This window comes from Galeopterus variegatus, unplaced genomic scaffold (assembly GCF_000696425.1).
Source record: "Galeopterus variegatus unplaced genomic scaffold, G_variegatus-3.0.2 Scaffold6136, whole genome shotgun sequence".
NCBI classification, from domain to species: domain Eukaryota; kingdom Metazoa; phylum Chordata; class Mammalia; order Dermoptera; family Cynocephalidae; genus Galeopterus; species Galeopterus variegatus.
In genome coordinates this window covers 100,366-116,464 of record NW_007732247.1, presented here as the reverse complement: position 1 = coordinate 116,464, position 16,099 = coordinate 100,366, and the positions used below count along the sequence as shown (strand labels likewise).

At 51.1% G+C, this 16,099-nt stretch overlaps 1 protein-coding gene across 1 annotated transcript in view; it reads right to left on the bottom strand.

Moving 5' to 3' along the window:
• Nucleotides 1-1,843: 1,843 nt before the first annotated feature.
• The window catches only part of CORO2B (coronin, actin binding protein, 2B), a 76,875-nt gene continuing 62,619 nt past the window's right edge, over nt 1,844-16,099 (bottom strand). The window contains exons 5-11 of the mRNA XM_008590480.1: nt 15,668-15,784; nt 13,677-13,781; nt 13,040-13,136; nt 8,763-8,875; nt 8,327-8,417; nt 7,990-8,129; nt 1,844-3,770 (exon numbers count right to left, since the gene is read on the bottom strand). Of these exons, the coding sequence (XP_008588702.1) occupies nt 3,639-3,770; nt 7,990-8,129; nt 8,327-8,417; nt 8,763-8,875; nt 13,040-13,136; nt 13,677-13,781; nt 15,668-15,784 (795 nt within the window). The 3' untranslated portion in view covers nt 1,844-3,638. The remainder of the gene's footprint in view (nt 3,771-7,989; nt 8,130-8,326; nt 8,418-8,762; nt 8,876-13,039; nt 13,137-13,676; nt 13,782-15,667; nt 15,785-16,099) is intronic.

Sequence of the window (16,099 nt, the reverse complement as noted above, 5' to 3'; positions counted from 1 at the left end):
GAGCATGCCAGTGGAAACAACATGGTGGGCTAGGCCATCACTGGCAGAATAACCAGCACAATGACTAGGCATGGACTGTATCCTAGCTTAGGAAGAACTTAAGGACACATGGCCAACCAGTGGGGAATTGATGCGTCATTCAACAAATGCCCTTGGGAAAATGGGCTACTGGGAGCAGGGAGGGGGAGCAAGTTTGACCCTGACCTTAGGCAATTTACCATAATAGGTAATGATTACAGATCCGCCGAGTGGGACTCTGAATTGAGGATCAGGTGGGACAGAGGTACAGATGAGACAGATCACCTTGTTTATTCACCTGTTCCCCAGGCCTAGGCAGGGGGAAGCCTGTTGGGAAGCCAGCTCCATCTTCCCCAGCATTCTAGGAGAAGGAGCTTAGGAAGGCCAGGCTTTCAACCAACTTAGAATTTCTTTGGAACCCAGCCAGGCTTTGTGAATTGGTCAGCAGCAGAAACTCCAGGGGTGCCTTTGTTCAAATTCATGTTCAGCAAAAGTTCTTTTCTGCACCTAAGCTTGTGGGAAACCATCCTCTGCTTCCCTTTTCTGGATAAACTTCTGTTTGCACCACTAGCACTAGACAAGGGGTGGTCCTGGGGATTTGTCCTATCCTCCCAGTGGCTATAATGGGAACCTGAGATGTCAGGCCAGGAAGGGACCCTACAAATTGCCCCGTCTCCTCATTTTATAGATGGAGAAAATGAGGCCCAGAGAGGAAAAGTGACTCATTCAGTGTCCGGGGATTTGTCCTATCCTCCCAGTGGCTATAATGGGAACCTGAGATGTCAGGCCAGGAAGGGACCCTACAAATTGCCCCATCTCCTCATTTTATAGATGGAGAAAATGAGGCCCAGAGAGGAAAAGTGACTCATTCAGTGTCACACAGCCAGTCAGGGCAGAGCTGTGCCTGACCATCCTCTGCCCACTGTTCCTCTGCAACCCTTTCTGGTTTCCTCCTTGGCACTTTCTTTCTAAGGCTTACGCTGCTTTCCTCTGGCTCTCCCGAGTTTCCTGTGGTGTCCACTCTGCTACATGCCTGTCTGCTCTGCAGCCTGACACCTCTTCTCCAAGACAGCCCTGGCTTGCCGATAGAGGGAGGATGACCAGCGTCCCTTGTCTCATGATGAGCCCCAGCCTCCTCCCAGAACAGACTCTGCCCAGCTCTGAGCCAGGCAGGGGACTGGAGCATGTACCACCTCTGGCTCTGGACTCAGAGTCACATCCCTGTGTGCCCCCCACTACATTGGCTGAATAACCTTGATCATCTCCCTGCTCTGGGCCTGACCACTCTTCTTGAAAATGAGAATAGTAATGGAACATACCAACTACAGCTGCTGTGAAGACCAAATAAGTCAGTATATGGAACTGTGCTTTGTCAACTGTGAAGCACTACTCAATGTAAAATGTTGGTGTCCCCCAGACCCCAACACAGGGCTGGACACAGAGCAGGTATCTATTGAATAACTGTAGAACAGTGGTTCTCAACTGGGGGCAATTTTGCCCCTTCCCCCCAGGGGATATTTGGCAATATATCAAGACATTTTGGTTGTCACAACTGGGTGGAGGTTGCTATGGAATCTGGTTGGAGGCCAAGGATACTGCTAAACATCTTACAATGTACAGGACAGCTCCCACAGCAAAGAGTTACCTGGCCCTGAATGTCAATAGTGCTGAGAAGAATGAAAGTGTGAAATTATATCTGTAGGTACAGATGTGAGTTGTCATTCCAGAAAGGCAAAGGAGCTGTGGCTGGGGAATTGACTATCAAGATACCACAGTGACCAAGACCTGGAGCCATCCCGGGTTAAATGAGATGGCCATGCCTAGGTTTGATAAGTCGAAAACATTTTATTTCAATTCTATCCTTGGGAGGCAGCATAAATAATCACAGAAGACCACAAAGGTCAATGGGGAAGAAAAAAAAAGCTCCAGAAGTGTGGGGAGAAGATGGGTGGTGACACTGTCTAGCTGTGGGGGTGGGGGTGAGGAGACCCTGCTGCAACCGGTGGGGAGGATGGAAGGTCTTAGAGGAAAGGCCTGACGGGTGGGAGGCTTTCCCCTGCCCAGTCCACCTGGAGGGGCTTCCCAGCCTTTGTGGACAGGATGTTCTGCAGAGTGGCCATGGGACACAGCAGGCATGGGGTATCACATGTCTTATAGATCCTAGCTAAGGAAGGAGAAGAGTGGACACCCATTTCTTGATCCCCAGATCTCACCCCCGAACTGTAACATTTCTGAGAACAGTGTTTATGGACTCTGTGTGGGTAGTGGGAAATGAAGGGAGAAAAGAAAGAGGAGGAAAAAAGAAAATGTGTAGAGACCAAATGAAATGTGGCATGTCAGATTATGTGACTTTGGAGCACTTCTGCAAACTGGGCAGATGTGAGGCTCAGTGAGACCCTATGTGTCAAAGAACTGTGTAAACTTTAAAGTGCTATACTGATAGGAGTGGCTGTGGTCATTCTACGTGCATAAGGCTGAGACTGGCTGAGAGAGTGGTGCTGAGACACACGCAGAGCATCCCTAGAAGCCATCAGACCCCTGCTCTGCTGTCCCCAGGGCCAAGCTCCACCCTTCTCAGCCTCAGCTTCCAGGAGGAAGAGACCTCATCTTAAATGGAGTCCCCTGGGGGGGTGGGAGCAGAGAGTGCGGGCCAGGAAGGCCTAGGGGCACTGAGTGTGAGGGGCCTCAACTGGGCCTCCAAGTGTGGCACATTGGCACTACTGGTGTTGGGCAGACGATAGAAGTGGCTTCCAGTTCTCATTCTCCACAGAGATTTGGGCGCTGGTGAAGCCCACAATGGGATTGGCATCTTGATGCAGTAGGAAGGGCTCTGGCCTTGGGGTCTGGAAACCCAGAGTCCTGGTCCTGGGTCCGCTCTTGACCTATTGGGTGACTTGGTAATTGCTTCCCCATTGCAACCCTCAGTTCTGTCATTTGTCAAAAGGGGACACTAATCCCCACCCTGACTGGCTCACAAATTAAATGGGCAAAGGGTGTGCAAGAGCTCTGAAGAGAATACTGGGGGGTGCAGGGGTCATTATGGCCTTGGAGAGCAATCCTCTTAATTCCCTGAAGACAAGGGGGAAGGGAAGAGACAGAAAGGAGCTGGGCTGCTCGCTGCCCCTGTCGGGTGAATCAGGCTTCCAGGGCTGCGGAGAGAAGAGAGCGGCAGGACTAGGGAGGGAGAACTCCCGCCTGCAATGCAGTCCTTCCTCTGTGGTACCATCAGTGATGCTGAGATGTCCTGGCAGCCCCCTGGCAGGGGAAAAGTCGAGTTCTACATCTAGCTGGGATCCCGCTTCCTCCTCTGCTCCCTGGTCCATTGAGGGCACTCCTCTGGGAGTCTGTGGTCTTCGCCCAGCTGAGGGGAAGCCTGGCTCCTGGGGTGACAGGGAAAGGGGCTGCCAGTTGGGGGGATCTCCAGAAGAGGCTGGAACTTTTATTAGCATGAGGTCAGGAGGTCAAAGGTCAGCTTCCAGTTCTTGAGTTGATAGGCGGGGTCCTCGGGCTGGCCCCAGCTCCAGTCCTGGCTCTGTCTCTGGGGTCACTGGATATGGGGAAGTTTGGGAGCGAGTAGAAACAATGGAGAGACCAGCTTAGAAAACAACCCGACTGGGAAGCTAACAGTTCTTGGGGCTGTTGCGCAAGTTTTTCAGTTCCAGTTGGAGCTGCCTCATGCGGATGTCCTTCTGGGCCAGCTCCTCTTTCAACCGCCGAATCTCATCCTGCTGCCGGAAGAACATTCGGAGGAGCTGGGGTGGGTGAAGAGAGGCGGCCAGGGAGAGAGCAGGTGAGAAAGGGATTTCTCCCATGGGTCTCCAGACACCCCCCGCCTCCACCCCACACCCTCCCCGTCCAGGCTCTGCCCATCAGCCCAGGCCTTCCACTGCCGGCTCCACCTCAGCATCCCCGGCCACCCTCCCTTCTCCAGGCTCAGTCCACGGCTCCTACTTTCCCTTATGAGGTAGGGAAAAAAAGAAAACCTTCCCGTTCATTCATGAGGAAGGAGTGATGTCACACAGTCCAGTTTTCAAATATCCCAAGCTCACCCCTTCATGGGTCCAAGCCCATGCTGTTCTTTACCGTTCTGGAGGGAAACCTTTCTCAGATGTTTTGCATCCTTCCCTTCTTAAGGAGGCTCAGGATACAGAATGGAATCTAGCTTTTTCCCTGCTGACATGGGACTGTGACAGGAATTCCAAAGTTTGCACCGGGCAGTGATTCATTTACCAGGGCTGGGTGGCATGGGCAAGCAGAGGTATCTTGGCAGACCTTCATTGAATGACTCCCCAGATTAACCTGTCTCTCTATTTCTTCTGTAAAACATATGGTCAGATGCCCACTGAACACTGATCCCCAGCAGGCACTCGCAGACCACTGCACGCTTGAGTTGAATGTTACCCGCCCTCAGCTGTGCTTGTTCTCAAACTTCCCGGTGTGAATTACATTTGCTATTGTAACTGCATAATTTAATTAAATATGATATAAACTGATGAAATGAATACCAAAAGAGAGTTGCTGTTTCTATAAAAACTTAGTTAAATGCTTTAGAAAATCTTGTTAAAAGTGATGCTAAAAAATTGTGGCTGAATTAGATATGGATGATATAATCATAAAGGATTAGGGAGCATTCAATATCTTGATCGTGTGATAGTGGCTACATGACTGCGTGTGCATGTCAAAACTCATAGAACTGAACCGTACAGAGGATGAATTTTACCACAGGTAAGTTATACTTCAATTAACCTGTCTCTAAAAAAGATTAGGGAAAACATTGTAAAAACTGGGGCTTTGCATTCAGATTGACTTTAAAAGTTCTTGTTCTCCTTCAAAGAAACTGAAACTGGAAACTGGAGTGATGGTGTGATTTATGTGAAAAGACATGGCAGATTCGGCCCAAGGAAGACATCTTCAAAGAAAAGGTCTTAGTCCTGCATCTAAATATGCTCAGGGCCAGACGGTGGCTCACTTGGGAGAGTGTGGTGCTGGTAACACCAAAGTCACAGGTTTTGATCCCCATACTGGCCAGCTGCCAAAATAAATAAATATGCTAAATGCATGTATATGTTTTATGTTTTCAAGGAAAATAAATGCTTTAGAGAATGTATCATTTTTATGATTCCCTCCTTTAACTGACTTTTAAAAAAAATTTTAACCAACAAACCATCAGTTCTGGTTATGTCTGTTCAGAGGGACAATATACTGTTTGCTCATAGATTATGTGATTTTATACACTCTTGTGCCTTCCAAGTTCTCAAAATTTCTTTGCACAGTATTTTGGTACACTTTTGTCAAAAATAACTGGCTTTACTGAGGTGTAATTCACATACCATAAAATTCACTCATTTAAAGTGTAGAATTCAGTGATTTTAGTAAAGCTACTGAGTTGTACAACCATCAGTCTCTTTCCCTGTGTCAAGCTACCAAGTTGTCTCTTTACACTTAGATCCGTGTGTCTGCCTTTCATGGCCCCAGTTTCTAATTGGTTGCTTCCTATCTGTGTGATGATTAAAGTTGTGGGTAAAACCAGAGTCGGCAGACTCTGAGCAAGTTCTTCTCAGTGAGGAAGATGCACAGCTTTACAGTAGAGAGATTATGGCATCTATATTTTCTGCTCAGAAACTCCTTAAAATTTTCCTCCAGGTTCTCAGGTCTTATTCATATAGACAAGTCTAAAGCTAAATGGTACTTGATTTAACTACCGTTCAAGCCTGCCTTCTCCATACCCAAGCCGTTGTTAAAGCCCCCTTTGGTTACTGCAGCAACCCATGTATCTCTATCTTCAAAAAGTAGGGCACTTTTCCTGGGCTCCCAAGCTAGGGCAGCAGGGGGCTGAGGGCCTCAGCCACGCCCCTCCAACACCCACAACCAGCCCAGCGACAACCACTGAGCCACAGTAGGAAGCTCCCCAGGCTCCTGAGCCAGGGTGGTGGGGGGCTGAGGGACTTAGCCACACACCCCTGACATCTGCAACCAGCCCAGCAATGACCACCGAGCTGCCACCAGAACCCCCCTGGTCTCCCCTGCCAGAATAAGGGAGTTGCCACAGGCCTCAATCAAGACCCCCTCCTTCCTACTCCTCCCACCCTATTTCCCTCCCCCTTCCCCTCTCCCCCTCACTCCCAACTGCTCCACAACATCTTAGAATGTAAAAAAATAAATAAGCAAAAAAAAAAAAAAAAAAGGAAATTAGAAAAGAAAATATTTTAAAAAAGAAGTAGGGCACTTTTTCCAAAAAAGGGCACTTTGGGCTGGGCCAAAGGCAAAGGTTTCAGCCTCTGAACCTCTTCCATGAAGCCCACCCCTTTTTTAAAAAATGAAAAATGTTAAATATACACAGAAGGAGAAAGAATAGCATCACGAACCCCCAAGCACTCATCACCCAGCTTCAGCAAATCATATGTGACCACTCTTGCTTTATCTCTGCTCCTACCCACTTCTCCTGCACCACCCGCCCCCACTCAGGGATTATTTTGAAGGAAATCCCACTTATCACATGATTTTGTCTAGCCCTAGAAATCCGAACATCCCTCTACAATAGCACATGAATATATTTTATGGCAATTATCAGGTTGCCTCTCAATCTCCCCTATAAGACCATGAGGTCCCAGAGGTCAAGGCTAGTCTTATTTTCATTCATAATAGTGATAACGTAAGTTGGTGAGACAGGCAGCATCTAAGTTGGCCCCATGTTATCCCACCCCTCAAGGGTGGGTTGGACCTAATAGCTTGCTTCAAATGAATAGAAAAAGGCAGAAGTGATGGGATGTCATTTCCAAGATGAGGCTATGAAAACACCGTGGCTTCCATCTTGAACTCTCTGTCTTGCTCTCTTGCTTGCAAGCTCTGAGGGAACCCAGCTGCCATGTTGTGAGCTGCCCTGTGGAGAAGTCCACATGGCAAGGGCCTGAGGGAAGCTTCTGGCCAGTAGCCCATGAGGAACTGAGGCCCTCCGTCTAACAGCCTTTGAGGACGTGAGTCCTGCCAGCAATCATGTGAGTGAACTCTGAAGCAGATTTTCTTCAAGTCGAGCCTTTGGATGTGACTGCAGCCCCAGTTGACAGAGACCTTGAGCCACAGGCACCCACACCAACTGTGAGGTAATAAATGTTTGTGGGCTTAAGTCATTAGGTTCTGGGGTAATTTGTTACACAGCAATAGAGAGCTAATACAGTTGGCTTCTTTCTTTGAGCACTTGATATGAGCCAGGAGGAGACCTGGACACTTGCGGATTATCTCTTCAATGCTCACAGCACTTCCTGTCCCCCCTTTTACCATAAGGAAACGGAAAGGTCAGGAAACTTGCTCAGTCACATCTAGGAAGTGACAGAGCCAGGACTCAAATGCCAGTGGGGCCATGCAGCCACCTCTACCCTAGGGGCATCAAGCCTCATGCCTGGCACACAGCAGACATTCTCGAGTCCTGGCTGAACTGCAGTGGCGCCAGGGCCTGGGGGTGCGGGTTGGAAGGAGGTGCCTTCAGGAACATGGACAAGGCTTGGCTCTGGCTGCCCCTGAATGGATCGCTCCCATTCCAATGGTACAAAGAGCACTTTCATAACCACCTGGCCTCTTCCACGAAGACAGGAAGCATCAGACCCCATCTCTGCTGCAACGCCTGGGAGGAAGGCACAGCTGTAATGCACGTGCCCCCCGTTATCAGGAATTTATAACTCTCATAACACCAAATGACAGCAACATTCTGAAATGAATTCATGAGGAGACGCATAACTCTGTGGGTTAGTAATTTGAGGTGGGAGGAGGGGAAGGGAACTAATATGTCCACTACATCCCAGCCCCTATTTATTGGGGTCAGAGGCAACGGGAGCCAATAACAGGCTACTTATGGTTTTTGTCACAGAAAGAAAAATGATTCAGAATGGAGCTGGCTTAAAGGCCTGAAGCCAATAATTGAAATGTAAAGGCCTCACTCTTCCAGGACCTGTGGAGGCAATAACTTATATTCCTTACCTCGTTCTCTGTCCTGGGTGGGACATTTTCTAATAAATCTATTCCATTGACCACAACGCTCTTCTTTTCTTTGATGGGAGCCTTAAATACCATTTTTGAGGACTTCTTATAGCCTTCTTTCAAAGACATCAGCACGGGATCTAAGAAAGGCAAGGGAAAGGCTCTCAGGGACAATTCCATGGACTGGCAAGTGATGGCGTATTTCATTCCACTGTGCGTGACAGATGCTGGCTGTGAGGGAAACAGGGGGTCATGCAGAGGGACCTGGGGCAGGCTGGGTCCAGGGCAAAGGCTGCAGCCTCCGAGCCTCTTCCATGAAGCCCACCCCCTGCGGTACCTCGGTTGATGCCTCCCAGCCATTCATCCGGGGTCAGAGCTGGCTCTGTGCCTGGTGTCATGGGGTAAATATCTTCCTGGTAGGAATCCGACTGCAGCAGGGGAGAAGGGTGCAGAAGAATGGACAGATGGGGGGCTGCTGAGAAAGCCCCTGCTCTGCAGTCTGAATTCTCCTCACTGACCTCCAGTCATGCCACCCGCTCTCTTGCCCCAAGCCTTTGCCCTCACAGTGTCTCCCACCTGGAGCTACCCCCTGCACTCATGAGCCAGCTGAACTGTCCTACCCCTGCAAATGTCCTCCGCCCCCCACCCCAGATTGAGCCTGTAGATCCCAGTCTACAGCACCTCCTCATGTAGGCTCCTCCAGGCTACAGGCAGCAGTGAGCAAGCTGGGATTCAATGCAGGGCCCCATGGAGCCCAGCCCAGCCCCACTCACCCTCCGTGGCACGATCATGGAGATGGGCTCAATCAGGCCCTTGAGTGTCACCAGTTTGTAGAAGCGGAACACCTCACAGGCCGACACATCCAGGCCGTGCTTGGGCATGACCCCTGTGGACAGGCACACACAGCTCCATGGGGTCCCAAGGGCTCCCTCTCAGCACACTGCCCCCCTCATGTTCTTGGCCAGGAGAAAGGCTGAGGCGGTGCTCACTTAGGTTTGGATGCAATGACCCACACAGAGGGCAGAGGGCAGGCTGGGGCGTCTTGAATCAGGTTCTGTCTCTCGGTGGTAGCTTCTGAAGTAAGCGCCCAGAGCCGGACCTGCCCCACCACCATGCCCTCTTTAGAACTGAGGCCTTTTAGAACTGGAAGGGACTGCAGAAATACTTGAAGCTAGTCCACACCTTTCACAGAGGAGACTCCTGAGGGTCAGAGGGCAAGGGTCTGCCAAGGTCACAGAGCAGGGGCAGGCCCACAGAACCCATCACATTCTGCAATGAACAGTCTTCCCTAAGCCTCTGTCTCCAGTTTTCAGAGAGAAAGGAGGGAGAGGCCATTCCCCATACTCCCTAGAGGTTTAAACATAGCCTACAATTGCTGTTCTGTTGAACGTCTTCTAGAAACAGCACTGCGTGCACATGTTGTGTGTGTGTGTTCACTAGCCACAATGTCCCTAACAGCTACTTCTACGAACACCTACAATAGGGAGGTGAGGCATTGGGGTGTTAGAAGCACAACTCTAGGGTCAGACAAACTCAGGTTTGAATCCTGACTCTGCTCCTCTTTCCAGCTGGGAGTCCTTGGGCAAGTCACTCTCTGAGCTTCTTGGACAGTAGTGACCCCAAGAGATGGTTGGGGATTAAGTGCAAAGATGTTCATTAACTGCCTGGCACTGTGACGAGCACCAGGGTATTAGTTTCTTTCCCTGTAAAGTGAATACAAGTTAAGACTCTACCTCTCCTGGACTGGAATGGGAGGCTGCTCTTCCAGATAAAGGAATTCCAGGAGCCGGAGGGAAGTGCTGCACCGGCTTCCCAGGTGAAATCTGGGTCTGAATTCTGCCTCCCCACTTATAAGCTACATGACTTGCCTGGGGTGAGTTGCTTAATTTCTTTGAACTTACGAAAAGTGCGTGGCTCATCGTCAGTGCTCAGTAGTGGCCACAGCTGAGGAGGATGAGGGTGAAGACCAGGAAGAGGATGAGAAGAAAATCATCCTCGGTTCTTCCCTCTCCTTTTTCCTTCCACCCCACCACATTTGATATCTTAGCAAGTTCCGCTGACCCCACTCTCCAAGCATCTCCCAAGTTCATCTCCTTCTCCCCATCTGCATGCTGTCCACCTGATTATCTTCCTTCCTTGCCTAAAAGTCCACAATTACTTCCTAACTGGTCTCCCTGCTGCCCTCCTGCCCCTCTCAAATCCATTCTCCCCAATTCATTCTCTCTACAGAAGCCAGACAATCTTAAACTAACAATTCATAGCACATCGTGCTGTCCCAACTCCCACCCACCCACCCACAAAGAAAACCCTCCAGTGCTTTCCCAATAAAATCAATACTCCTCTCCCTGGCTAATGCGTCCATGGGATTCAGTGTCTGCCCTCCTCTCTGACTTTGTCTCCTAACACCCTCCCCATCTCCTGCTATGTCACAGTCTATGCTACACTTAGCCACACTGACCTCCCTTTTGGTCCTGGAACATGCCAAGCTCATTCTGGCCACAGGGCCTTTGCACTGACTATCCCCCCTGCTGGGACTACTCTTCTCCCTTCCTGCCTTTCAGATCTCAGCTTAAAATATCATCTCTACAGAGAGGCCTTCCCTGACCACCTGGTCTAAAGTAGCCCCCAGTCACTTTCTGTTCTATCACCGCATTTGATTCTCTGCCTAGAACTCAATCCCATCTGATAGTTTTCTTACTTGTTTGTTTTTTGTCCATCCCTCCCTCCCCGCCCCCGCCAGCCCCAGTGGAATGTGAGCTCCGCAAGAGTAAGGCTGTGTTGTTTCACTTACCACTGTACCAGGTCCAGGGGCTGGTACACAGTTGGTACTCAATGAGTGTTTGTTGAACAACCATGTCAAGGAGCAGGAGGAGCCAAGTCCTCCTGTACACACGGTCTCTAAGCTTTACAACGGCCCTGTAAGGTGGGTTTGATTATCCCCATTTTACAGATGAGAAACTGAGGCTTGGAGGGGTTAAGTACACAGTTAAGCCAGAATGTAAACCCAGACCTGACTCCAAAGTCCAGACTGCTTTTTATACTACTTGATGAATGGTGGTGGCGAGTGAGGTGGGGATGACAGAGAGTTGGGGAGGGGTGATGTCCATGGGATGGTCATTAGGATCTCAGACATCTCTGGACCTCCCTTTTGCTATTGGTCACTGAGGTGGGCTCTCAGGCCTTTTCAGCCCTGATGTCCCTAAATGGGCTCTCAGGCCCTGTCCATAATACCAGATCCACAGGGGGAACAAGCAGGACTCAAGCTCCAAGGAGGAGGGTCACCCTCAGAGGTGAGAATAGGGCCCCAGAAGGTATTCATTTCACTGGGTGATTTGGACCCCAAATGGGGAATTGCTGAGCCACATGCACTACCAGCCTAGTTGTAGGAGGGAAAATGTGTTGTAGACTCAGTGATGGGAGAATGTGGGGTCTGAAGGACGTCTTGCCTGACTCACTACAGCCCATCAATTCTGGAGTTCTCTCTAGGGTATTGCCTGAGAACACAGAGAGCTCAGGGCTGCAGCCATGGGGACACCCGGGACTTCTTCCTGCCCTCTCAGGCAAGGACAGAGCTGCTGCTGAGGCCTGGGAGTCCTTGGCTTTCTAGAGGCTCAGGAAGGGGCCTGGGTCTAGACCCCACTCTGACCTTTAAGTTACTGAGCTGCCTCCCACCCATGTCATAAGCAGTCTGGGCTTCAGTCCTCCCATCTGCAATCCATGACAATGACACTGAGCACGCCCCTGCAGGCTGCTGATGAACAGAGATGACCGTGGAAGGTCGGCACAGGTCAGACGGGCAGGACAGGCAGGCTGAAGAGGAGCTGGCTGCCCATCCACCACTTACCACTGTACCAGGTCCAGGGGCTGGTACACAGTTGGTACTCAATGAGTGTTTGTTGAACAACCATGTCAAGGAGCAGGAGGAGCCAAGTCCTCCTGTACACACGGTCTCTAAGCTTTACAACGGCCCTGTAAGGTGGGTTTGATTATTCCCATTTTACAGATGAGAAACTGAGGCTTGGAGGGGTTAAGTACACAGTTAAGCCAGAATGTAAACCCAGACCTGACTCCAAAGTCCAGACTGCTTTTTATACTACTTGATGAATGGTGGTGGCGAGTGAGGTGGGGATGACAGAGAGTTGGGGAGGGGTGATGTCCATGGGATGGTCATTAGGATCTCAGACATCTCTGGACCTCCCTTTTGCTATTGGTCACTGAGGTGGGCTCTCAGGCCTTTTCAGCCCTGATGTCCCTAAATGGGCTCTCAGGCCCTGTCCATAATACCAGATCCACAGGGGGAACAAGCAGGACTCAAGCTCCAAGGAGGAGGGTCACCCTCAGAGGTGAGAATAGGGCCCCAGAAGGTATTCATTTCACTGGGTGATTTGGACCCCAAATGGGGAATTGCTGAGCCACATGCACTACCAGCCTAGTTGTAGGAGGGAAAATGTGTTGTAGACTCAGTGATGGGAGAATGTGGGGTCTGAAGGACGTCTTGCCTGACTCACTACAGCCCATCAATTCTGGAGTTCTCTCTAGGGTACTGCCTGAGAACACAGAGAGCTCAGGACTGCAGCCATGGGGACACCCGGGACTTCTTCCTGCCCTCTCAGGCAAGGACAGAGCTGCTGCTGAGGCCTGGGAGTCCTTGGCTTTCTAGAGGCTCAGGAAGGGGCCTGGGTCTAGACCCCACTCTGACCTTTAAGTTACTGAGCTGCCTCCCACCCATGTCATAAGCACTCTGGGCTTCAGTCCTCCCATCTGCAATCCATGATGATGACACTGAGCACGCCCCTGCAGGCTGCTGATGAACAGAGATGACCGTGGAAAGTCGGCACAGGTCAGACGGGCAGGACAGGCAGGCTGAAGAGGAGCTGGCTGCCCATCCACCAGGGGTGGCACCTGTGGGTCCTGTTCTGACTTGCCCATAAGCTTGTGGCCTTCTGAGTCTGACTTTCCACTTAAGAGGGGGTGGGGGGTGACCCATGAGCCAAATGTCTGGTCTCCTGTTCTACAGCGTCACAGCCATGGCAGCCTCTGAATCACTTACCGAGGCCTTTCTGCGGGGCTGGGGAGCGGAACTCCATGAGGTAAGTCAGGTAGGGCTTCTCAGTGCTGATCTCGTAGTACCGGATGTTTCCATCCCCCTGGGGGCAGGAGAGAGGGAGGTAAAGAAGGTGTGGGGGAGGGGAGGGCTGAGAAAGCCCTGGTCCCAGGGGTCTGCTGAAGAGCACTCCTCTCATGCCTCAGAGGTGGTCAAAAGACCAGGGAGACCTCTAGACCATCGGTGGGTCCACCATGGGGGCTTATTGGGGGTGGAGGAGTGGGTGTGGGATGGGCTGGTGTGTGTGTGTGTGTGTGTGTGTAGACAGCCTTTCCGACAAAAAAGGTCACCGAAGATCTGGCAGGTGCCTCAAATTCCATCACTCATCACTGTCTACACTTCAGGCTCTGATCTTTATTCCAATGTAAACCCCACTCCAACTCCTCACCTTTTAAGGAATTCTCAGGCACTGAGTGTCAGACTTGAGGGTGGGTGTTAATGGAGCAGGGTGAGACCCAGGAACCTGGGTTGGGTCAGGGTAAGAGGTTGGGCTGGCTCTTTTTAGGGGGTAGGGCAGGGGCAGGGGCACACTGGGGCAGGGGTCTCCCACAGGCTGCCCCAGTCCCTCCCCACCTTCTACTACCTTTCCAGCCAGGTAGAGCATGTGGGTATCAGCATCGTAGAAGGGGAACAGGAGGCCAGACAGCCCATCAATTTCCTCCTCGATCAGGGGCATGGACAGGTCCTCCTGCAGGGAAAGGGGTGGCTATCAGCCTGTGTCCAGGCAGGATGGCACGCCACCTTCCCAAATGCCAGCTAAGCCACCCCAGAGCTACCATCCGTTTATGTCAAGATGCCCCTCAGATGTTAAAAAACCTGTCCTGTGGGTGGGACAAGACTAGACTACCTGTCATGAAAAGCAGCCTCGGGCAGTGGAAAGGGTCTGCAAATAGGAGGAGGGGACTTGCTCCCTAAACCCACTATTTGCTATGTGTCCTCAGGTAAGTATCTTGTTCTCTCTGGAGCTCAGCCCCCAACTCTGGAAAAAGAGGGTGAACATCTTGCAGGTGCGCCTGGACACTGTCCCTTGAAAACCTTCTGTACCTGAGCTTCGCCTCTGGAGGTCTTCATCTGGTTTGACTGCTGGTGATGCTGTCAGAGCTGGGTGTGTGGCCCAACTCCTGACTCTCTGAGGAAGTGACCTCCCAAGACCAGTGGATGCTTCCTTTAGCCCAAACCTAGAGGCCACACCTTGGCCCTCTGGCCCTCCCTCCACCTCACTTCTGCCTCTGTCCAGTTGTGCCCTCAGTAGTACTTTTCAGAATAGAGAGTGTGCAGCTGGATGGACCCTAACACATGCCTCTCTTCCAATTGCTTGTATAACTGATAGGGAAACAGGCCTTGCCAAGAAGTCATACAGAAAGTTGGGCGTCCTCTTCCCATACCAGCTGCTGACATCCGGGGCCTGCTCACTGGCCCGTGTCTCTGCTCTGGGTAAGCTGGTGGGAGGGGATGGATGGGGAGGAGACTGGACACTGGTCCCCACGACCCCAAAGACCCAGCCAGGAGTCCAGCCAGGCCTGCTGGAGACCATAGTTTGCTTTGAGTGTGGGCATAGATGCATGCTGAGGGGAACAGAGAGTTTGGGGCAGGGGAGCCAAGCTCTGCACCAATCCCAGTGTGAAAATGCTTACTCAGCTGCCTTGGGGGTTCTGGGGGTCCTTGGTGAGAAGCGGCCAGAGGGTGTGCCAAGCCCAGCACATGCTCATAGTACACATGGAAATGGATGCCTGTATCTGGGCAGATCTGTGACCACCTCTGTGAAGGTTAATTCTAGGTGTCAACTTGGTTAGATGAAGGGATGCCGAGAAACCTGGTAAAGCTATTTTTTTAGGTATGTCCGTGAGGGTGTGTCCAGAAGAGATTAGCATGAGAGTCCGAGTGGGCTGGATGGGAAAGACCCACCTTCAATGTGGGCGGGAACCATCCAATCTGCTGGGGGCCCCAAGAGAACAAAAAACAGAGAAATAAAGGTGAATCTCTCTATCTGCTGAAGCTGGGATACACTCCTGTCCTGTCCATGGACACTGGAGCTTGAGACTCTTTGGTTTTTGAGTTCCAGGACTTACACCAAGGACACCATCGGCTTCCCTGGTTTTGAGGCCTTTGGACTTGGACCGAGCCACACTGCTGGCATCCAGTTTGCAGACGGCCTATCGTGGGACTTCTCTTCACAATCATGTGAGCTAGTTCCCCTAATAAGTCACTCTCATATATTTACAACATATGCTATTGATTCTGTCTCCCTGGAGAACCCTGACTAATACAACGTCCAACCCCCAGCTGGGACGTCACTGCCTTATCCATTCTCCACATAAGAACGGGCCTTGGCTGAGGCCCTCTCGAGGCATGAGGCACTATCTCTTGGTGCCTCCCTCCAGCATGTGGACCTTACTCTAGCCCTTTCCCTCTCTGGCATCTCATCCCAGCCTACACCTGGATCAGAGGCCCCAGAGACCCCAGAACACAGACCTCACTCTGCTCTTGCCCCATCTTTGAAGCAGAGAACCCATGAGTTTGAGTCTCAGCTTCCTGCTCCCTTCCTGTCCACCACCCAGTCTCCCTGTGGTTGACCTGGTCCCAGAGGGCGATCTGTCTTGTGTTCCACCTGGAGACCCCTGTCGTGAGGAGCCGCTTCATGTTTCCCAGGAACACCACCCGGTTCACTCTGTGGTTTTTGCAGTTTGCCTCCTGGTAGGGAGAGAGAGAGCCAGTGAGCCAGGGTCCCTAACACTTGAGTACTGTAATGAGCTGAATGGTGGCCCCCATAAAGATAAATCTATGTCCTAGTCCCTGGGCCCTGTGTTTCCTTATTTGGAAAAAGGGTCCTTGCAGGTGTAATTAGGTTAAGGATCCTGAGATGAGATTACTCTGGATGTGGCCCTATCCAGGTGGTCCCTAAATGCCTTCAGGAGTGTCCTTGTGTGAGAGACGTAAGATTATTCAGACAGACAGAGGAGATAGTGATGTGACCACAAAGGCAGAGACTGGAGTGACGCAGCCACA